The sequence below is a fragment of the Pseudophryne corroboree genome, chromosome 6 (genome assembly GCF_028390025.1).
Source record: "Pseudophryne corroboree isolate aPseCor3 chromosome 6, aPseCor3.hap2, whole genome shotgun sequence".
In the NCBI taxonomy this organism is placed as follows: domain Eukaryota; kingdom Metazoa; phylum Chordata; class Amphibia; order Anura; family Myobatrachidae; genus Pseudophryne; species Pseudophryne corroboree.
Genome location: NC_086449.1, coordinates 816,960,189 through 816,983,467, shown reverse-complemented (window position 1 = coordinate 816,983,467; position 23,279 = coordinate 816,960,189). Strand labels below are relative to the sequence as shown.

The window sequence follows — 23,279 nt, the reverse complement described above, 5'->3', positions numbered from 1 at the left end:
TCCCTCCGTGGAGCCCCAGCGTCATGTGGTGGATTTAGCAGAAGCCGGGGAGGACTTCTGCTCTTGGGAACTAGCCGTAGCAGGTGTTCTCTTTCCTCTATGCAGAAAAATAGTTTTTACCAACAGGTAAAGGATCGGGCGCTAAAGTTGCTGCACCTCTAATGCTGCTGCTAACTTAATGGGGTAGTCACACCCAATGAAATAACAAAACACAAACAAACAGTAGCAGCGCTAATTAAATTAGTAACACTTGAAGGATTGAGTGTCCTTCAAGTGTTACTAATTTAATTAGCGCTGCTACTGTTTGTTTGTGTTCTCTTTCCTCTACCCTTACCTCTGGCGAGAAAAGAGGAGCCCCGACCTCTTCTGGACTTATGCGACCGAAAGGACTGCATCTGATATTGTGGAGTTTTCTTTTGCTGTGGGGGAACAAAAGGTAAAAACGTAGATTTACCCGCGGTAGCTGTGGAAACCAGGTACGCGAGACCATCCCGAAACAAAACTTCACCCTTGTAAGGTAAAACCTCCATATGCTTCTTTGAGTCGGCATCACCCGTCCCTTGGCGGGTCCACAGAGTTCGTCTCGCAGAAATTGCCATGGCGTTGGCTCTGGAACCAAGCAGCCCAACGTCTCTTTGAGCGTCTCTCATATATAAGACTGCGTCTTTAATGTGACATAAGGGCAGTAAAATGGTATCCCTGTCCAGGGTATCAATGTTAGCTGATAAGGTATCAGTCCACGCTGCAACTGCGCTACAAACCCATGCCGATGCTATTGCCGGCCTGAGCAAAGCACCCGTATGCGTATAAATAGATTTTAAGGTAGTTTCCTGTCTGCGATCAGCAGGATCCTTGAGGGCTGCCGTGTCTGGAGACGGTAACGCCACCTTCTTGGACAGACGCGTTAAAGCCTTGTCCACCCTGGGCGAGGATTCCCACCGTACCCTGTCCTGCGCAGGGAAAGGATACGCCATAAGAATCCTCTTGGGAATCTGCAGTTTTTTGTCTGGAGTTTCCCAAGCTTTTTCAAATAATTAGTTGAGTTCATGAGATGGAGGAAAAGTTACCTCAGGTTTATTTTCCTTATACATGCGCACCCTCGTGTCAAGGACAGAGGGGTCATCTGTGATATGCAAAACACCTTTTATTGCCATAATCATATAATGAATACGTTTGGCCACCTTTGGGTGTAACCTTGCCTCATCATAGTTGACACTGGAGTCAGAATCCGTGTCGGTATCAGTGTCTGCTATTTGAGATAAGGGACGTTTTTGAGACCCTGAAGGGCCCTGTGACCCAGTCAAATCCGTGGATTGACTCCCTGCTTTTTCCCTGGACTCAGCTTTGTCCATTCTCTTATGTAATAAGGTCACATTTGCATTTAAAATATTCCACATGTCCACCCAATCATGAGTCGGCGTTGCCGACGGAGACACCACAATCATCTGCTCCACCTCCTCCTTGGACGAGCCTTCCGCTTCAGACATGCCGACACACGCGTACCGACCCCCCCCCCCAGGACGGCGCGGCTCTGGGACGAACGGCGGGGAGAGACCTGCGTTCCGAATCCCTCTGGAGCTAATGGTGTCCAGTAGCCTAAGAAGCAGAGCCGATCACTTAAGTAGGTCTGCTTCTCTCTCCTCAGTCCCACGATGCAGGGAGCCTGTTGCCAGCAGTGCTCCCTGAAAATAAAAAAACCTAACAAAATTCTTTTTCAGAGAAACTCAGGAGAGCTCCTTGTAATGCACCCATTCTCCTCTGGGCACAGAATCTAACTGAGGTCTGGAGGAGGGGCATAGAGGGAGGAGCCAGTGCACACCCATACTAAAAGTTCTTTATAGTGCCCATGTCTCCTGCGGAGCCCGTCTATACCCCATGGCCCTTACGGAGTCCCCAGCATCCTCTAGGACGTAAGAGAAAGACACGGCGTCACCAGTAAGCTGGTCAAATGGAACATAAATCACACATTACAGATGGCAAACCTGGAGACTGGTATCTGCAAATCTCTCGTTAGGTACAACACAGATTGGCAGATACTCCTAAATGATGGGGCGGACACTCTGCAGTGACACAAACGGCAGCATCACCTTTATATTATATTCATGGCTTCTGTATTCTGTGCAGATCTAGACCTCTGTATTATGTAGTGTCTGTAATGTGCCTCCAGCCCTATCCGAGAGAAGTGCTAGGGCAGTACGGATGGTGTAATGGTTAGCATTACTGCCTCACAGCACTCAGGTCATGGGTTAAATTCTCACCATGGCCCTAACTGTGTGGAGTTTGTATATTCTCCCCGTACCTGCGTGGGTTTCCTCCGGGTACTCCGGTTTCCTCCCACAACCCCCAAAAATATACTGGTAGGGTAATTGTCTCCCAACAAAAATTAACCCTAGCATGAATGTGTGTGAGTGTACATGTGATAGGGAATCTAGATTGTAAGCTCCACTGGGGCAGGGACTGATGTGAATGGGCAAATATTCTCTGTAAAGCGCTGCGGAATATGTGTGCGCTATATAAATAACTGGTAATAAATAATAATAATAATAGATAAATAAAAATATTATTATTCTGAAGGTGCAAAAGCAAAGTACGGTGCTAGCAGAACGGAACAGAGATGGCCCACGCTACCAACCTGTCATACAGCCACTGTAACAAAGACATCACATAAAAATATGGCTGGTAATATAACACACTACACTGCTACGCAGCTTATTTGATGGGACAGAATCAGAAGCAATGAGAATCAATACATCTGCATTCTCAGCACGGACAGCAGAGGGCAGCAGCCTCCAGGCCCGGGAATGCAGTGTTTTGGGGGTGGTTTTAGATCATAAAAAAGAAAAAGTGATTTCAAGTAAAAAAAAAAAAAAAAAAAAGAGAGGTAATAAAATATCCCTCAGTATTACGCAATGTATTGTTAACCCCTGAGTCGCTAAAATGTGTGTGTGTAGTGGGATTTGTCTATGGGAATAAATCATTCAAAACAAATGACAAAACTATTGTCAAACATGTAAAACTCCGCACAGCCCACAGATGGTGGGTGTTCCGTGTCACTTATTCGTAGAGCTCCTCAAACCTTCCCAGGACGTAGAACTCTGCTAAAAAATCTTCTGGAAAAGCCACAAAATTATATATTCTTAGAAGCTGATCTGAACTAATAGCTACATTGCACAATGGTCACCTAGTACTTACCTGTAAATAAAACCTACATGTATGATATGCGTTTCTGACTACTATAAAACTGCATCGGGGAACTGCTCGAGGTGATCGAATCTCAATATACCAGATGTGTACGGAGTCCGGTCACCTAACAAAGGGGTTTGTGTAATGATTTTATATTTACAGCAAACACCGGGAAATCTAGTCGCACATTAATATAGTTTCCTCCCCCAATTACCACCCTTCGCTAATAAGAGGCACCTGTGCAGCACCTACATCATTCTGTAGATACCTTACTTTCAGATCCCTTTTATGAAAGCAGCAAGGCAGACAGACATGCCCCGCTGATGTCCGAAATCAGCACATGGAGCAGACAAAAAAAAAAAGGTTAGAACCGGTGGTTAACCCCATTCACTCCTATGGGATGTTCACAAACTGAGCTTAGGAGTTGATGAAACTGGGGTGGGGGATTGTCAAAGTTTATCGTTTAGACTGCAGTTCGGCTTATATCAAGATATTTCATCTGAGTTTGAGCCCTACGGCAACACTCCATATACGCTTCAGACTCCCAATCCCCCACGTTCTGGGTGTATCTCTATGTCGCCTCAGAATGTGCCCCTTCTCCATACGTTCTGTTCTACGCAATTTCTGATTAGTTATTTTTCCTACATCAGTTTTGCGTATTGGTCCCGGGATTATACGATCCTACCGTTTGTTACCACGCGTTACTCAATGCGTTATTCAATCGTCTTGTACTTGTTCATATACCGCCGTCAGTGTTTTTAGGTTTCATTTTGGTTGTTGTTTAAATAAAAAAATAAAATAAGAAAAACTTTTTTCATAAAAATACTCAAAAGAAAGTTATTTCACTCTGCCCCATTTGCCTTCTCCAGAAAGCGCACACACAGATCATAAAATGAACAGTTTATTAATATTAAGCCAGAAGTCTTTGAGCCTTGAACCGAACCATAATTCCATAGCCCCACCAATCAGAAATGGAGAAGAAAAACAAAGATGACAATTACACCACAGAATAAATAATGTTACAAATTAAAAAATAATATTTAAAAAACAAAACAAAAAAAACAAAAAAAAACAAGTAACAATGAAATTCATGACTATTTCCTTTTCCCTACCAACGGGTAGCTGCCTCTTTAAAACAAAACACAGCTCAGTATCGCACAATGGTCACTGATTGGTCCACGTGTCCCATGTGACGGTGACGGGCGGCTGCAGGGCATCACAGTGCAGAGAATGGCGCAGTACGTAGATAAATGCTCTTTAACGCTCAGCGACAGTCAGGCGTATTAAGAGCCTTCGTTCCAGTACCCTCAGCTACATAACTTAAAATCCTTCCCTTTTCGACAGGGGTCAAATAAAAAAAAATTGAAAGAAATTCCCAGATGGCTCTGCCAACGTGTCGCTGTGGTTGTGAGAAATCCTAAGCCCGTAGAATTTCCTCCCTGTACATCAGTCCTCAGTCACTTGTTCCGTATTCCGAAGCCGTCTCATTCAGCGGATTCCTGAGTATTGGTTTACTTCCCAACGGTCAGCAGCAGGGGGCGCCATCCTCATAGTTTCCCCGACTTCATATAGGATGGGATGGAGCCGCGCTGCGTCAGACCCTCGAAGCGTTTGTAGGTGTAGTTTAGGAAGACCCAGTCTTTGGATTTATAGTCTGGCTCCGTTGTGTTTGGCACTACTGGAAACAAAAAAAAAAAAAAAGAGAGAGGTCATTAATTACCGCTGACACTGAGAGAAACCTGAAATCATATAAAGAACGGTGATGAATCACAGAAAACATGTGAGGAGCCGTGTCCTAGGACACGCTTAGTGGCCACATTATTAGGTATCCCCAAACACTTCCGGGACAGCCTGCATTCTTCGTGGCAGGGATTCAACAAGTTGCTTGAAAACATTCCTAAGAGTGCCTGTGAGGGACACTAAACTCACGGTCATGTTCATGGAGCCAGCTGGAGAGGACGTGTGCTTTGTGACGTGATGCGTTACCCTGCTGGTTGTAGCCACTAGAGGATGGGGAGACTGTGGACATAAAGGGAGGCACAAGGTCAGCAGCAATACTCAGGCAGGCCGTGGCTTTTATACAATGCTCAATTGGTATTTATGGGGCCTAATGTGTGCCGAGAAATCGTCCCCCGCGCCGTTATATACCAGCATCCGCCGGAACCATTCACACAAGGCAGGATGGATCCATGGAGTCATGTGGGTTACACCAAATTCTGATCTGACTCTGCATGTCGCAGCAGAAGTAGAGATTCGTCACACCAGGCAAACATTTCTCTCATCTGCCCCATGTTGGTGATCCTGTGCCCACCGTAGCGTCAGTGTCCTGTCCTTAGCTGGCAGGAGAGAAGCCAGAGGTGTGACCTTCTGCTGCTGCAGCACCTCGATGTGCTGTCTGTTCAGAGATGGTCTTCTGCATACACCTCGTGTGCATGGTTATTTCAGAGAACGTCAACCTCCTGGAAATTCCCCACGGACCTCTCAGACTCAGCGGGTACAAATAAGGTGTTTTGCCCAGGAAACTGGCGCTGACTAGATGGTTCCTTGTTGGTTCTCTGTAAACGCTACAGATTGCTGCACATTAAAATCGCCTGGCACCAGCAGTTATTCCATGGTCAAAGCAGCCTAGGTTACAGTTCTTCCTCATTCTGGTGCTTGGTCTGAACAACAACTGAGCCTCTTGACCATGTCTGTATGCTTTTATGTATTCAGTTGCTGCCACATAATTGGCTGTTTAGATATCGGCATTGGAAAGCAGGTGTACCCAATACGGAGGCCGCTGAGTGTTATTATTAGGAGCAGTGCTGCACATTCATGATACAAATGACAAACAGTGACCTGAAGCATAGGGCGATGAGCTTACAATCTATGAGGGGAACAGCTGGTTACATAAGGCAGCAGAGGAATAATGGCAGCTGGCGGTGTGGGAACTGGATGCGGTTGCTCTGCGGCATGCGGATGGTTGGATACGTGGAAATTAATGGTTTTCAAACTCGGTCCTTAGGACCACAAACAGTCCAGGGTTTGTTGCAGGTCGCCTAGCAGGTGCACAGGTGTCCTGACACATTTTAAAAGATCCAGGATAACTGGAAAACATGAACTGCTTGGTGAGCAAGTTTGAGAACCTATGGCAGAGGTTCTCAAGCCCGGTCCTCAAGGCACCCAAACGGTCCAGGTTTCAATTTTATCCATGCTTGGCCACAGGTGACTTAATAGCACCTCATCTGTGCTGAGTGATGAATATACCCAAAACCTGGACCGTTGGGTGCCTTGAGGACCGCGTCTGAGAACCTCTGACCTATGGTGTGAAGCACAGGTTCTCAAACTCGGTCCTCAGGACCCCACACAGGGCATGTTTTGCAGGTCTCCTCACAGATCACAAGTGAAATAATTAGCTCCACCTGTGGATCTTTTAAAATGTGTCAGTGAGTAAGTAATACACCTGTGCACCCGCTGGGTTACCTGCAAAACATGCACCGTGTGGGGTCCGGAGTACCGAGTTTGAGAATTACTGGTGTAAAGGATAGAGCCACTATAGGTAGGGGTTGTCCTGAGTCACAGAAAAGTAATATTAGGGACGTGTCTGCTACGTACCTGGCTGTAATATATCAGACTCCGGGAACTCGTCAAAGTTGGAAGTGTCATCAATGCTTTTTATCTCAATGGTAATTGCTGCAGGTCTCTCCCTGAATGAATGCAAATCACAGAATGAACATCACTACAGAGAGTCAGCGGTCAGCAATCTCAGTCTACGTGTCAGGTCAGAGGATTGCCAGAGACTGAGAGGCTTCTAGAACAAAGTGGTATACCATAACATGTTTAACACTAACCAAAAACTGAATGCAATCATCTGATAACATAGGTAACGTATGGTAGCTGCTGTGCTGGTTCCCGGCATAGGCAGCTTGTGATCACCGAGTCACCCATCAATGTAACAAAGAAAATTAAGAGGTCTGGGGTGTGACGCATAATTATCTCACAAGTGTGATAACAATCTTATTCAAATGATCTGTGCTGCTGGGGACCCTGCTCCTCCCACTATATAACTCTCAGTCTGTGGCTTCCTGCTGCCTCCATTCCTCTCCTCACATCATGTCACTGCCCCTGTCACATGCAGCCCTGTCCCCACTGACACATCACTCATCTCCTGATATACTCTGTGCTGCTGGTGACCCTGCTCCTCCCCCTATATAACTCTCAGTCTGTGGCTTCCTGCTGCCTCCATTCCTCTCCTCACATCATGTCACTGCCCCTGTCACATGCAGCCCTGTCCCCACTGACACATCACTCATCTCCTGATATACTCTGTGCTGCTGGGGACCCTGCTCCTCCCACTATATAACTCTCAGTCTGTGGCTTCCTGCTGCCTCCATTCCCCTCCTCACATCATGTCACTGCCCCTGTCACATGCAGCCCTGTCCTCACTGACACATCACTCATCTCCTGATATACTCTGTGCTGCTGGGGACCCTGCTCCTCCCACCATATAACTCTCAGTCTGTGGCTTCCTGCTGCCTTCATTCCCCTCCTCACATCATGTCACTGCCCCTGTCACATGCAGCCCTGTCCCCACTGACACATCACTCATCTCCTGATATACTCTGTGCTGCTGGTGACCTTGCTCCTCCCCCTATATAACTCTCAGTCTGTGGCTTCCTGCTGCCTCCATTCCCCTCCTCACATCATGTCACTGCCCCTGTCACATGCAGCCCTGTCCTCACTGACACATCACTCATCTCCTGATATACTCTGTGCTGCTGGGGACCCTGCTCCTCCCACCATATAACTCTCAGTCTGTGGCTTCCTGCTGCCTTCATTCCCCTCCTCACATCATGTCACTGCCCCTGTCACATGCAGCCCTGTCCCCACTGACACATCACTCATCTCCTGATATACTCTGTGCTGCTGGTGACCTTGCTCCTCCCCCTATATAACTCTCAGTCTGTGGCTTCCTGCTGCCTCCATTCCTCTCCTCACATCATGTCACTGCCCCTGTCACATGCAGCCCTGTCCTCACTGACACATCACTCATCTCCTGATATACTCTGTACTGCTGGGGACCCTGCTCCTTCCACTATATAACTCTCTGTCTGTTGCTTCCTGCTGCCTCCATTCCTCTCCTCACATCATGTCACTGCCCCTGTCACATGCAGCCCTGTCCTCACTGACACATCACTCATCTCCTGATATACTCTGTGCTGCTGGGGACCCGGCTCCTCCCACTATATAACTCTCAGTCTGTGGCTTTTTGCTGCCTACATTCACTAGATCCCAAAAAGTAACAAGTAGTATGGAAATGACTGGACCAAGTCCTAATCCACCTTAATTTATGTAAGTGTGAAGAGGGGAACGTGAAGCAGTCTACGCACTGCACACATGCGCGGTCAGATTACTACTATTATTAGGAAATAATTCCGGCAGATGGGGGAAGCACTGGTACAGAATCTATGGGGCTTTCCTACTAAGAAAACCGCACTGTGTTGATTTTTGGTAAATTAATACAGTGCAAAACGTCTCATTTGGTAATTTAGGTGATATATAGGATGCTGCACTATATGAAAATCACCCCAATATTTATATTGTCATCTTTTATTGCTATCTACACCCTCTCAGGCGGTCTGCTGTCAGATATTCCGTACCGGATGTGACCCCAGTCCACGGCCTCAAAGAAAGGATGACTTTTAATCTCTTCAACGCTATTCGATCCAATCCTGTTTTCTGCATCGTTGCAAAACCTGTTATATACACAAGGAACGTGGTAACACGGGATTATAGACAACTAAAGTCTACATTGATGCTATATAAAAAGGAATCTTCTATCACTTTTCATTATCTTGCGATTGGATGAGTCTGTGACGGGGGCAGTCTGTTGTGCAGAAGCCAATCAGCTCTCTAGGAATACGTGACATCACACCGACACTAGCAAATGGCTAGCCTGCATCGCCAAGCACCCCCAGACTGGCTGTCTGCACACGTGATAATCTGTATACATACACATCCCACCCTGCTGACCCCACACGGACCTGAGAATTAAGTCCTTGGCCTTCTCGGATATTGGCACCTCGGGAGGAAACACGAGAGTCTCTTTCCAAGTCATGACTTTCCGATAGGTTTCTTGTGGCGTTTCGGAGCAGAAGGGAGGATATCCTGTGTGACGTAGAACAAAGCCGCATTGTTATCTCGCGTTAGTAAATTATTGGGATGTCAGACACAACCGACTGGGAAAATTCCTCTGCAGTCACCGAAGCCCCAATCACAGTCTGGATGAAAACGTTTCACTGATTTGATTACTGCTCACCCTTTGTGTTAGCTGGGGAAGCGTTATTATCTACAGTACGGAATATCCACCCTGGAGATCAGATACAATAATAAACTGGACACAGTTGCTGCTGACGACAGCCGTACCTATTAACATCTCGTACATAATGACCCCCAACGACCACCAGTCGCACAGTTTGTTGTATCCCGTCTGCATAAACACCTCCGGAGCGATGTAGTCGGGGGTCCCGACGGTGGAATAGGCCTGAAAGATACAAATGAATGGATGAGCCCGATTGCTGCTCCAATACGGGATGGATATACAAGTCACATCTGGCTCTGGACACAGAATACATGTAACGCGCAGCCTATCCGGGGCCTAAGACGGCTGGTCATTCCGAATGCCATCTGATTGGTAATATGGAGCAGTCAATCACGGGTGGCAAAGGTGATTGGGTGCTGATGGCTGTCTCACCGTATGTACCTTAGTCATCCAATTGCAACAGAGCTACACCCCGGGAGATCCAGCCGTGTCCACATGCGTGGCCAAACTGTAGACAGACCTGGACACCTGGAGCTGGGATCTATCGGTATAAGGGGACCTTACGCTGAATCTCTCTGTTATTAACCACGATAGGTTCAGATTGTAGCTTAGGGGTAGGCAACCGGTGACTCCTCTCCAGCTGCATAGGGACTACACATCCCAGCATGCCCTGCCACAATTTTGCTGTTACGGCATGCTAAAACTGGGAAAGGGCATGCTGGCATGTGTAGTTCCACAGCTGCTGGAGAGATACAAGGTTGCTTAACTGTCATAGCTTTTATCCTGACAGATTCAGATCTGACAAGTTCCTGAAACGCTCATGTGAGACGGTTACTAGCAGCGCTGGTATATTATACTTCTAAGACGATGGGTAGAAGACGGCACCATGAAACCATTTCATATTGGAATAGCTGTAACACACAGCGGGCACGCAGATGCCTCTATACGTAGCTCATTCACACCGCATGTATATGGTCCCACCCTGGGTAACACGGACGCCGCCATGCTTACACCAGACGCACAGATTAGTAGAAGATACCGCAACCTTCTAACGATACACCTTGTGCTAAACGTTCCACTCACCAGCTGCCTCCGGTTCTTCTTCCAGGTCTCCGCCTTCCTCTTCGAGTTCATGTTCTGAAACGCTGGTTATAAAAGAAAATGTGTGTGACAATAATGAACAGGAGTCCAATGAGTATATTTTATACAATAGCTTCTCCCCAATGAGATTTGTCTCCATAGTAACAAGGTTACACCCATATATACAGAACGGGTCACCCGGTATATTCTCTACAGAGTACGGCAATAAAATGTATTACATTTCGTCACCATCCTGACTGCGACGCTGCTACAGGCCGGTATATTAGGCTGGCGCTATACAGAGGAAGCGCTGTTCTAGAATATATACACATCATACCTCTGATAATATAATCCTACTGTAACATACAGAGATTAGTGACGTTCACAGTGATGTACAGTAGGGGGCGTTATTCCTCAGAGCTTCCAATTTTCCCAATTTCCAGGAACAGTCCGAGGTTTTAAAGATTTGTCCTTGAAACTGTCCCTAATCCATTCACAATAATATTCCAACATTACTAGTAATAGTTACCATCTACGCATATTCTCTACACTCGAGAAGGAACAATTAGTGTAGTGTTACACAACAGAAAAGTGCACTTCTGCCACAGGCAGTAGCCATGGGAGTTGTAGTACACCAAGGTACACAGAGACAGTACGGAGTGCAAACAGCATAGAAACACTGGTACCAAGAGATGTTATATGTCCCTATAGTACACACTCTTCATGAACACTGAGGTTATAACATCAGATCTGTCTACACAGAGTGTTATTAGTCTAGTGTGTGTGTGTGTGTGTGTGGGGGGGGGGGGGGGGGGGGTGTTTAATTAGCAGGGCTATCCCATTAACCCCGTAAGCGGCCGCCAGCAGCACTTATTGGGGATTTTTTTTTACAGTGCCTCAGCAGGCTCCAAAAAAAAAAAAAAATCCCGACAATTAGGCAGTTTTCACGTATCGGGCAGTGAAAACACCTAGGTCTGTGGACTCGTCACGGATTCCATGTGTTTTCGCCTAAAAACAGATAATTTTTCGGGTGCATAAAACGGGCTCTAACGGAATAGCTCTAAGCAAACAAAAAATAAATAAGAAACAGAAAAGTCTACTTTATTGCACTCAAACAATTATCAGGGATAACTGAATTCCCCCTATGCATGGATTGACCCGGCGTGTGGATTATAATGTGGAAGTAATATACAACATGTCGAAGTCAAAAATATTACATAGAGAGAACATACAGACTACACACAATAGAGAACAAATTTTTGTGTAACCAGATCAAGTGCGCTCAACAGCAGCCCAATGGACAAGCAGGTGAAGTGGGTTCTACCCAAACCACTAAACAATACACAAACAAACAATATCACCACTTTATCCTTCTGCGCTTTTAGATCGGATGAATGACAGTTTCTAAACTCTGCCTCCTCAGGTGTTTCTCCAAAGCGGACAAATTCTCACAGCTTCTATATGCTCAAGAGATAAAGAAGAGGAAATCTCATCGTGTATCACCCCTTCAATAATTTTCACACACAGGGTTAGTAATATAGCCTCATACCGGATTTGGTGGTCTACTGACTAAGCCCTGAGGACTGTTTTGGTGAAGCTCTCCAGAGGTCAGATGGTACAGTGGGTATTCGGGGACGCCTGTGACACTGTTTAATAATACGCTTATGTCTACTTTTTACATGGTAGACCATATGACCGGGTGAGAGTCCATCCATAATTTGCTATTTGCACTGTGTTCTTTTTTTGGGATTTTATTAAATTTATTACACTATTGGAAGCTTTTCTTTTATTCCATATGCAATGGAGGAGTATTGAAAGAATATTAAAGGAAGGAGGGGATTCATAACAGGCTATAGCCGCTCCAGTAAAAGTGTTATTGTCTACTTAGTCAGTAGACCACCAAATCCGGTAGGAGGCTATATTACTAACCCTGTGTGTGAAAATTATTGAAGGGGTGATACACTATGAGATTTCCTCTTCTTTATCTCTTGAGCATATAGAAGCTGTGAGAATTTGTCCGCTTTGGAGAAACACCTGAGGAGGCAGAGTTTAGAAACTGTCATTCATTCGATCTAAAAGCGCCAAAGGATAAAGTGGTGACATTGTTTGTTTGAGACTCCACACATTATGAGTCGCTATACTTGCAAATACGCGCAGCGAGCACAGAAAATATGGTAACATATGCATTTACACAGACATGCCAGAGATAGATTCAATACTTATTTCATACAGCACATAAATTTGAACATACCAAGCACCAGACATCGTAAGGTTTTAAATTATATAATGGAGTAACGTCATGTATGTGTATTATTGGAACGGAGCAAGATGGACATGTCGTGCTTGGTATCAAAGTAACCAGATTAATGTGTGTATCAATGTGATGCCTGTTATTAAGTTGTAGCTCATTGCAACAAGTAGATATGATTAAATGTATGAAAGCTAAAGTCACTCTTATTAGAACAATGGATTTCATGGAAGACAGCATGCCTGACCAGTGGCTATCTCCTGTAATTACACCATCAAGGCTGGGCGTTGCTTGCATATGAACTGACCAGTGACTCATCATTAATGAGAAAATTCCCTCCCCTAGACTAGATAACAAGAGGTCTGTGCACGCCCCCAGGAGACTCAGTGTATAGGTGATCACACACAGAGCCGGCTGCCCTTTTCTTTGTCCCAGATGATGGTGGAAATGCTGACTGTCCAGTGGCTGCATGATTTTACTGAGAGAGAAAGAGTGATATGGAGCGTAGTGAGCATTTGAACAAAATATGGTAATTGTATTGCTGGCTTGTAACTGTATGGATTCCTGCTTCCTGTGTAAATTGTAACCATGTAACTATATATCTATATATATATATATATATATATATATCTATATATATATATATATATATATATATATATATATACACACATATACACATACACACACTGTACATTGTGATATATTGTACACATATCCTTTTTATAACAAATATATACATCAATGAGCTTTGGAACTCAGATAATGTGTGGGTGTATTGTTTTCTCTTTTGGGATGCAGTGTTTGCGATGTATAGCGCACATTCATAGCACATGGTAATAAGATGCGCAGGCGTCCACAGTATATAATAGAGCAGACTTTTACAAACATCTATACAGAAAGCCGCGGTACTCACTGAAATCACTGGGCGGGTTGTGGGTGAGATTCCTGTAAAACTCTGTTCTGTGCGCTTTCTTCAGGCCGGTGCAGAGCCCGAAATCAGACAGCTTGACGTGACCCTGCAATAGAGAGAGGGGACATCACTAATGGCTCACACACTGCCGGTCTAGACCGTCAGGAGGTCCAGGTTACCATTGTATAATGTATGAAAACGCAATAAAAAATATTCCTGAGGAGGAGCAGGGTCCCCAGCAGCTCAGTGTATATCAGGAGATGAGGGATGTGTCAGTGAGGACAGGGCTGCATGTGACAGGGGCAGTGACATGATGTAAGGAGGCAGCAGGACGCCATAGACTGAGTTATATAGTAGGAGGAGCATGGTCGCCAGCAGCACAGAGTATATCAGGAGATGAGTGATGTGTCAGTGAGGACAGGGCTGCATGTGACAGGGGCAGTGACATGATGTGAGGAGGGGAATGGAGGCAGCAGGAAGACACAGTCAGGGGCAGTGACATGATGTGAGGAGGGGAATGGAGGCAGCAGGAAGTCACAGACAGTTATATAGTAGAAGAAGCAGGGTCCCCCAGCAGCACAGAGTGTATCAGGAGATGAGTGATGTGTTATAGAGGATACAGGCCTGTACATCTAGAGGTGAGTAAGATAGAACAATCCTCCTGCAAGTTGTACACTACTAGTGTTAACTCTAGGCTGTTTTAGCAGGGCGCCACGCCCTGCCCGATTTTTTAAGGGCAAAACCCGCCCTGCCCTTTCTGCGGCGCCCTGCTAAAACAGCCGGCCGCTTTCTGCCCCTCTCAGCGTGTAAAGATGCCACGCGCATGCGCGCGGCATCCATTCACGCTGTCAGAGAGCTTGGGGGAAGCCCAGTACCTCCGCCCACGCCCCCGTCTGAGTACTGACCCGCCCACTTGCATTACGTGCAAGTGGGCACGCCCCCTATTTCCACTGCCACGGCGCCTTTTGCCGCGCTTGTGCCCCTAACGGACGCGCGCCAAGCTCGTCCGCTGGAGTGAACACTACGGCACATTTCATGGTATTACTATAGTGTCCCTCACTTGATAGATATAGATAGATAGATAGATAGATAGATAGATAGATAGATAGATAGATATAAATTTATTTGTCACAGGAAACTTGATTCAAACACAAATAACATCCTGCCTAGAACCTGACCCATGGAACGCACCTTCGCATCCAGCAAAAGATTATCTGGTTTAATATCCCGGTGGATAAATCCCAGTTGGTGAATGGCATCGATGGCCAATATGGTTTCTGCAATATAAAACTGTGTCTCCTCCTCTGTCAGCGTGTCTTTCTTCATGAGCAATGTCATCATGTCACCTACAGAAAGATTAGCAAGAGACAAGAGTAAGGGAAATGTCCACTTAAAAGTAAAGATTAATATATATAATATAGTTTCAGTATTTAACATGGTTTGTTTGAGACTTGCTATAGATCTCCACCTTCTATGGACCACACTGGTCAAATTAAGGAGCACTCCTACTCTTTGCTATTAGGGTGTCTCTGAAAACTCCAAGTGTCCCACGACGGAAGGAGGCTGTCTCTGCTATGTGTATCAATACAGTGTTTCATATATTGGGCAACAATCTCTGCAAGAAGGTGACAAAAGCAAGTCTAACTACATGATAATAAATGCCGCAAGATTACAACTTCCCGGGTGGTTTAGCGCATAAGATTAAAGAAGCCTATAAGAGAGATCTGATTAATAACAGAGATTTGGTCGGCTGTGGTCACCTGCTAGGACGGCTAATAACCACATGCAGCCAATCACAAGCTGGAGAAAGCAGCGGCTCACCAAGAGCCACTACCGGCTTCCTGTAAGAGGGAGCGATTATTATCCATTACATAAGGAGATTTAGAACGCTAACAATTATGCTGTTACAGTACCTCCAGGTAAAAACTCCATGATAAGATACAGGTTCCTCTTGTCCTGGAAGCTATAAAACATTTTCACCACCCAGGCGCCGTCTGCTTCCACCAATATATCGCGCTCAGCGCGGATATGGGCCACCTACAGAGAGGAGAAACATAAAACGTCAACAGAACACAGGAATCTCCTAAGAGGATTATATCAAACACAGAACACACATAAGGGACCAGGACTCGTCTCTCTCACTACACAATGGGGGTCATTCAGAGTTGATCGCTCGCTAGCAGTTTTTAGCAGCCGTGCAAACGCTATGCCGCCGCCCACTGGAAGTGTATTTTAGCTTAGCAGAAGTGCGAACGTTTTTATCGCAGAGCGCCTGCAAAAAATTTTTGTGTAGTTTCAGAGTAGCTCGATACCTACTCAGCACTTGCGATCACTTCAGACTATTCAGTTCCGGACTTGACGTCACACACCCGCCCAGCGTTCATCCAGCCACGCCTGCGTTTTCCCTGGCACGCCTGCGTTTTTCAGAACACTCCCTGAAAACGGTCAGTTGCCACCCAGAATCGACCACTTCATGTCAATCACTCTGCGGCAACCAGAGACTGAAATGCATCGCTAGACCCTGTGCAAAACTACATCGTTCGTTGTGCCCGTACGTCGCGCGTGCGCATTGGGCCGCATGCGCAGAAGTGCCGTTTTTTAGCCTGATCGCTGCGCTGCGAACAAATGCAGCTAGCGATCAACTCGGAATGACCACCAATTAATTCTTATCTGCTCGTCTAAAGTCTTTGGGAACCGGTCGCACTCGTTACAGACAATCACGTTACAGGAATTCATGTGAGAGACTCTGGGATATATGTAATAGGGTGCAAGTTCTGGGAACCAGTGCAATCCTGGTGATAAAGTTAAAGTAAAATAATTTAAAAGGCAAAGCAAAATTGGTTTTGCCTTTTACATTTTTGGCGCTTTAAATCTACAGCAAAACGCACGCCATATTGCATATACCCTTCCATATAACTTTAACTTTGTATTTCTTCTGATAACCAGTAAATCAACTGGGGATTAGATATTCTACACAATTAAAAATATTTAAACATTAAACCTAATTACATTATGTGCAGTAGTCATTATGAATGGGGAATTCTGTCCTGGTGAAACAGAACATCCGGGGACCATTTGCTATTGTTAGATATAAAGTGACACAGACGGCCTATCAGACAAGGTGCAGAACGCAGCGCGGCCCTTAGAGGAGAGAGGAAGCCGTCCTGCCATGTCGCAGAACGAACGCGCCTCTAAGTGACAGTTGGAGTCTGCCTCACCTGTTCCTTCTCCAGCATGTCAGCTTTCCGGAGGATCTTCATTGCATAGATGTGTCCCGTGTCTTTCTTCTGAACAAGGCGCACCTATAGGAAATGCGCAGAACGATGTATGAGCCTTTCTGTAGGTCATTTAGATTAGACATAGCCCCTATTGTGACATTTGATGAAGGAGATGCATAGGATCACTTTATCCATGACAACAGTTCCACCATCTTGGGATGAACCAAAAATAAAAATGTTGTGCAAACCTCTCCAAAGGCCCCCCTGCCGATGACCTTCAGCGACTCAAAATCATCCAAGCCCAGCCTGGTCCTCTTCAGGCGCAAGAACTCCGTTTCCTTCCTAGCGTGCTGGGAGCGTCGGTGTCTCTTCTGTGAGGAGAAAACAGAAGTTAAAATGGCCGCCTTAGACCTCATCCAGGCTGAAAGTTATATAAAGTAAAAGGGGAGACAACATTACTGTAAACAGTGAAATAGATCTAAAATATAAAAAGAGGAGGAGAAAATCATATAACCTATCACAGAGGGAGGAAGAATGGAGAACTAGTAGGTTTGTCCCATCACAAAACGGAATACAATATGGTGTGCAGTTCTCTGTTCTATCACTAGAGGGCAGGTAAGGCGCACGGCTACATTTGTGTTAATAAACATTAATTCTGCTCCTGATTTGGATGTAGTTGGAGTACAGTAGCCATCACTAACATGGAAGCAGCAGCGGTAGCACTAATATGGTAATGCAGCAGGTGTAATAGGACGCAGCATCGGAATATGCACTACGCCATTGAATGGCTGTGTGACCCACGGGGTCGCTCAAGCTGGCACGTCGCAGATCTAATAAAGAGGCCAGGAAATCTCCATTTTCCAACGGATATCCTGGCCTCGTCACTCCTCCACAACGGCGACGCGCCTCCATTTTGGGAAACGGAGGCCATCGCTGCCCCCAAAACGGCAGCAGACTATCGGTCACTGACAGTCTGCTGACGATCTGCTGCAGACCCGTACTGCTCTGGCGCATCCGCAAAGTACCGAACATCAGTACCTTGCGGCACGCGCCACACCTCCAACCACATGTGAGTTAGGCCCTTTGAGCCAGTGAGCCACGCACTGCAGCAACACGTCACCAGCACTGCAAGCTTAAATACATGACATTATAACGGAACAACTCGCCTCATCATCTCCCAAACCCTCCTCTTCCATGGCGATCTCCAGCTTCTTCTGCCTGTTGGGGAGGGAAGAGCGCACACGTCACATTAATACGACATCCAGGTGTCTTCCAGCACAGTGACTACAGGGCGAATGGATCCGCAGGACACGGCATGATTATATTAGCACCGAGGCCCGTGCTAAACGGAAGCAATTTCCCTGCACATCATGCGTCTTGGTGAGGGGTGTCCTGCACTCGTGGGGACACTTAGGGGTCACTACCACTAGGAGGGGGTCCTGGTGGTCATGACACCTGTCTTAAAAATAAAGTCTGTTCCTGCGCCCAAACACAGAAAATGTTATTCATTAACAGAAAGACGCCTGGGCAGTTGGCAGACATTACGACGCCAAGCATTACATGAACAGGTGACTTAGGAAAACGTTTCCATCGCCTAAGTAGCGAGGGAAGTAAGAGGCCGGCGTGGGACGGTACCTGGTCTCCCGCTCTTCATGCTGTAGGATGAGGTTGCTGTAAAAGGTTTCTAGCGTAAGTTTGGCCACAGTCACTCTCTCCCGGGTGTGGTTACTCATGGGACAGGATGTGGCGTTCCCAGCCGTCATCGCCATAGTAACAAGCACTGGAAAAAAAAGAAGAAAAAAAAACACACATTAAAGACGGTTAATAAAAAGTATATATATAAAAAAAAAAAAAAAGTTCCCACATTCTGCCAAAAGTACAAACACACTTAATAAAAACTAGCCATCTGCTCGTATCAAGGCAGACAGCACACACCCAAACACTGGAAGTAACTTTCCATTTTCACCAAGAAGCGGGCGCTGTTTGCTGAACAGGACCCACGGGGGAAGGGGGGGGGTAATTAATCAATTTCACTAGACTGACTGCAACCACAACTACATCATTCAACATGAATGTACAATGAGGATAGGTTTTACATCTATAAAATTAAAACTCAGCTTTGTATTAGTTATTATGCTTTTATTTAGAATTTTTTGTGTTTATTAAAAATGTGGCCACTAGGTGGCAGCTTCCCAGAAGCTTCAATGTATAATATTTTGCCAAGATTCACTCATCGGACAAATAAACATCTGGTCTAGGCGCAAAATTTACTGTGCAGGGATTTCCAAAGCCGCCGCATCTTCAGCAACTATATAAACGCCACTTTAAATGCAGTGTCCGAAACCGGCCAGGCGGCTTTGAAGCGCGCTGCGTAGTAAATTCAGTCCCCGGGTGTCTTCATCAAGGATTCATACAATGAAAGGAACAGTAAAATGGATTTGGAAATCCTCAGTGCCTCCAAATGTAAATGTAATGCTATCCTCCCATTGTACAGATGTATGTAGTAAGTAAGACGTGTGTTTGAGAAATGACAGGATCTGATTGGTTGGTACTTTATCTCTCTCCAATCTTTTGGTAAATCTCCCCCTTAATCTCTAAAACATCTGGATCTCTGTTTTTTAGCTGCAATGTAGAAAACGGATACCAGAACGGATTACTTATATTGCTATTATTCCTTTTTGACTGCATTGGTGAGAAGTAAGAGTTATGGTTGGCCTATCACAGTGGCCAAAGTACACTAAACATCACAAGCAGACGGGTGTACTGTAACTCGGCCGAGGAGGGGTTAAATACGGAGAATGCTCCTAAACCAGTCACGGCCCGGCCGCCGCACATAAAATGTTTGGGGATGGGCTCTCCGGCTGCAGTTGCAGTGTGTTTATGTGTGTATGTAAACTGAATACACCCAGTGCAGCCCTGCCATCAGTAAATACTTCCAGTATACAAGAATCGTTGTGCATCATGGGAGTATATAAATTCCTGTTTAGGAGGACAGACTATTTTGACGGAAAAAAAGACCGCAAAACATATTACTGTGAGTACAAAGCAAGACTGAAATGTGCAAAAACATAAAAAACCAGACTGCACCAGACCAGCTCCCCACAGGCACCAAAAGCCTATGTATTAATAATCTCGCCACTGTATGGCGACAGATATTTTCACTGAAAGCAAACGCTACGTACTTAAGTAACTCGCAGGGAAAGTGGTAGCAATAACCGCTGAAGCTGCACCCCCGGCATATATCGGAGGAGTTTCTAACATCTGTGAAAGACTCCTCAGGGGGAATCTTACACAGAGCGTGAGATTCCGGAGCCAGCAGGAGAGGGATCTCAAGATCCCTCTCCTGTGAGAATGCCTCCATAGGCTTAACATGAGGATAACATAAACCTACAGGACCAAAAACTCCTAAAATTGTACGCTATGGGGTGTATTCAATACTTGTCGGAAACTGCCGTCTTGTCGGAAAGACGGCAGTTTCCGATAGGTTTAGGTCGGAAGGGGTTCCGACCTATTCAATGGTGGCTGTTTCCGAGAAGTCGGGAATTCCAGACTTGTAGGAAACCACGTGGATAGTCAGAACCCACATTTGCTGTCGGAAGCGCGGCCAAACCCGACAGGTTTTAGCCCCGTTTCCGACAATGTCAATCCAACGTTAAAATAAGTCGTATTGCCATTGTCGGGAACGGACCAAACCTGTCGGGTTTGGCCCGGCATTGAATGCTGACCTGTTGGATCCTTGCTGTCGGAAAGGATTCAACAGGTATTGAATACACCTCCATATGTGTGGAGTTTGTGTGTTCTCTCCACTGCTTGCGTGGGATTCCTCCAGATGCTATGGCTTCCTCCCCAAAAAACATACTGGAAGGTTAACTGGCTTGTGACAATGTGCGTGTTCATGTAATAGGGAATACAGATTGTGAGCTCGTATAGGACTGATTACTGACTGAAATACTCTCTGTAAAGCTGCGTAATATGTGCGCTATATAAATAACGGTTAATAAAGAAATAATTATGATGAAACAATAAATTTCCGCTACCTAAAAGGCTTTGTTAGTGTATCTGTAAAGAACAAATAGATCCACAGTAGACAGTAATGCATCTCTATTACCAGAAAAACCAAAGTAAAAACCAGTCTATCTTGTTATGTGTCCCATCCCTTTATATAAAGCAAATATCTTCGGAAAAATAAGATTTTACTTACCGATAAATCTATTTCTCGGAGTCCGTAGTGGATGCTGGGGTTCCTGAAAGGACCATGGGGAATAGCGGCTCCGCAGGAGACAGGGCACAAAAAGTAAAGCTTTTCCAGATCAGGTGGTGTGCACTGGCTCCTCCCCCTATGACCCTCCTCCAGACTCCAGTTAGGTACTGTGCCCGGACGAGCGTACACAATAAGGGAGGATTTTGAATCCCGGGTAAGACTCATACCAGCCACACCAATCACACCGTACAACTTGTGATCTAAACCCAGTTAACAGTATGATAACAGCGGAGCCTCTGAAAGATGGCTTCCTTCAATAATAACCCGAATTAGTTAACAATAACTATGTACAATTATTGCAGATAATCCGCACTTGGGATGGGCGCCCAGCATCCACTACGGACTCCGAGAAATAGATTTATCGGTAAGTAAAATCTTATTTTCTCTATCGTCCTAGTGGATGCTGGGGTTCCTGAAAGGACCATGGGGATTATACCAAAGCTCCCAAACGGGCGGGAGAGTGCGGATGACTCTGCAGCACCGAATGAGAGAACTCCAGGTCCTCCTTAGCCAGAGTATCAAATTTGTAAAATTTTACAAACGTGTTCTCCCCTGACCACGTAGCTGCTCGGCAAAATTGTAATGCCGAGACCCCTCGGGCAGCCGCCCAAGATGAGCCCACCTTCCTTGTGGAGTGGGCCTTTACAGATTTAGGCTGTGGCAGGCCTGCCACAGAATGTGCAAGTTGGATTGTGCTACAGATCCAACGAGCAATCGTCTGCTTAGACGCAGGAGCACCCATCTTGTTGGGTGCATACAATATAAACAACGAGTCAGATTTTCTGACTCCAGCTGTCCTTGCAATATATATTTTTAATGCTCTGACAACGTCCAGTAACTTGGAGTCCTCCAAGTCACTTGTAGCCGCAGGCACTACAATAGGCTGGTTCAGATGAAATGCTGACACCACCTTAGGGAGAAAATGCGGACGAGTCCGCAGTTCTGCCCTGTCCGAATGGAAAATCAGATATGGGCTTTTGTAAGAAAAAGCTGCCAGTTCTGACACTCTCCTGGCCGAAGCCAGGGCTAGAAGCATGGTCACTTTCCATGTGAGATATTTCAAATCCACCTTCTTTAGTGGTTCAAACCAATGAGATTTTAGAAAGTCCAAAACCACATTGAGATCCCACGGTGCCACTGGAGGCACCACAGGAGGCTGTATATGTAGCACTCCCTTAACAAAGGTCTGGACTTCAGGGACTGAAGCCAATTCTTTTTGAAAGAAAATCGACAGGGCCGAAATTTGAACCTTAATAGATCCCAATTTGAGACCCATAGACAATCCTGATTGCAGGAAATGTAGGAATCGACCCAGTTGAAATTCCTCCGTCGGAGCACTCCGATCTTCGCACCACGCAACATATTTTCGCCAAATTCGGTGATAATGTTGCACGGTTACTTCCTTCCTTGCTTTAATCAAAGTAGGAATGACTTCTTCCGGCATGCCTTTTTCCTTTAGGATCCGGCGTTCAACCGCCATGCCGTCAAACGCAGCCGCGGTAAGTCTTGAAACAGACAGGGACCCTGCTGAAGCAAGTCCCTCCTTAGAGGTAGAGGCCACGGATCTTCCGTGATCATCTCTTGAAGTTCCGGGTACCAAGTCCTTCTTGGCCAATCCGGAACCACTAGTATCGTCCTTACGCCTCTTTGCCGTATAATTCTCAATACTTTTGGTATGAGAGGCAGAGGAGGAAACACATACACCGACTGGTACACCCAAGGCGTTACCAGCGCGTCCACAGCTATTGCCTGCGGATCTCTTGACCTGGCGCAATACCTGTCCAGTTTTTTGTTGAGGCGAGACGCCATCATGTCCACCATTGGTCTTTCCCAACGGGTTACCAGCAAGTGGAAGACTTCTGGATGAAGTCCCCACTCTCCCGGGTGAAGATCGTGTCTGCTGAGGAAGTCTGCTTCCCAGTTGTCCACTCCCGGGATGAACACTGCTGACAGTGCTATCACATGATTCTCTGCCCAGCGAAGAATCCTTGCAGCTTCTGCCATTGCACTCCTGCTTCTTGTGCCGCCCTGTCTGTTCACATGGGCGACTGCCGTGATGTTGTCCGACTGGATCA

The 23,279-nt window shown here is 46.0% G+C and overlaps 1 protein-coding gene across 3 annotated transcripts in view; it reads right to left on the bottom strand.

Moving 5' to 3' along the window:
* Positions 1-4,068: 4,068 nt before the first annotated feature.
* The window catches only part of STK38L (serine/threonine kinase 38 like), a 56,818-nt gene continuing 37,607 nt past the window's right edge, over positions 4,069-23,279 (bottom strand). Inside the window, exons 2-15 of one of the 3 annotated variants that reach the window (XM_063929125.1) lie at positions 18,579-18,723; positions 18,110-18,161; positions 17,192-17,314; positions 16,944-17,027; positions 15,639-15,762; positions 14,917-15,071; positions 13,729-13,831; positions 10,568-10,629; positions 9,589-9,706; positions 9,207-9,330; positions 8,823-8,918; positions 6,778-6,869; positions 5,113-5,202; positions 4,069-4,858 (exon numbers count right to left, since the gene is read on the bottom strand). In XM_063929125.1, the coding sequence (XP_063785195.1) occupies positions 4,731-4,858; positions 5,113-5,202; positions 6,778-6,869; positions 8,823-8,918; positions 9,207-9,330; positions 9,589-9,706; positions 10,568-10,629; positions 13,729-13,831; positions 14,917-15,071; positions 15,639-15,762; positions 16,944-17,027; positions 17,192-17,314; positions 18,110-18,161; positions 18,579-18,712 (1,485 nt within the window). In that variant the 5' untranslated portion in view covers positions 18,713-18,723 and the 3' untranslated portion in view covers positions 4,069-4,730. Of the gene's footprint in view, positions 4,862-5,112; positions 5,203-6,777; positions 6,870-8,822; positions 8,919-9,206; positions 9,331-9,588; positions 9,707-10,567; positions 10,630-13,728; positions 13,832-14,916; positions 15,072-15,638; positions 15,763-16,943; positions 17,028-17,191; positions 17,315-18,109; positions 18,162-18,578; positions 18,724-23,279 lie in introns of all 3 variants that reach the window. The other 2 variants (XM_063929124.1, XM_063929126.1) reach the window with 2 other exon arrangements.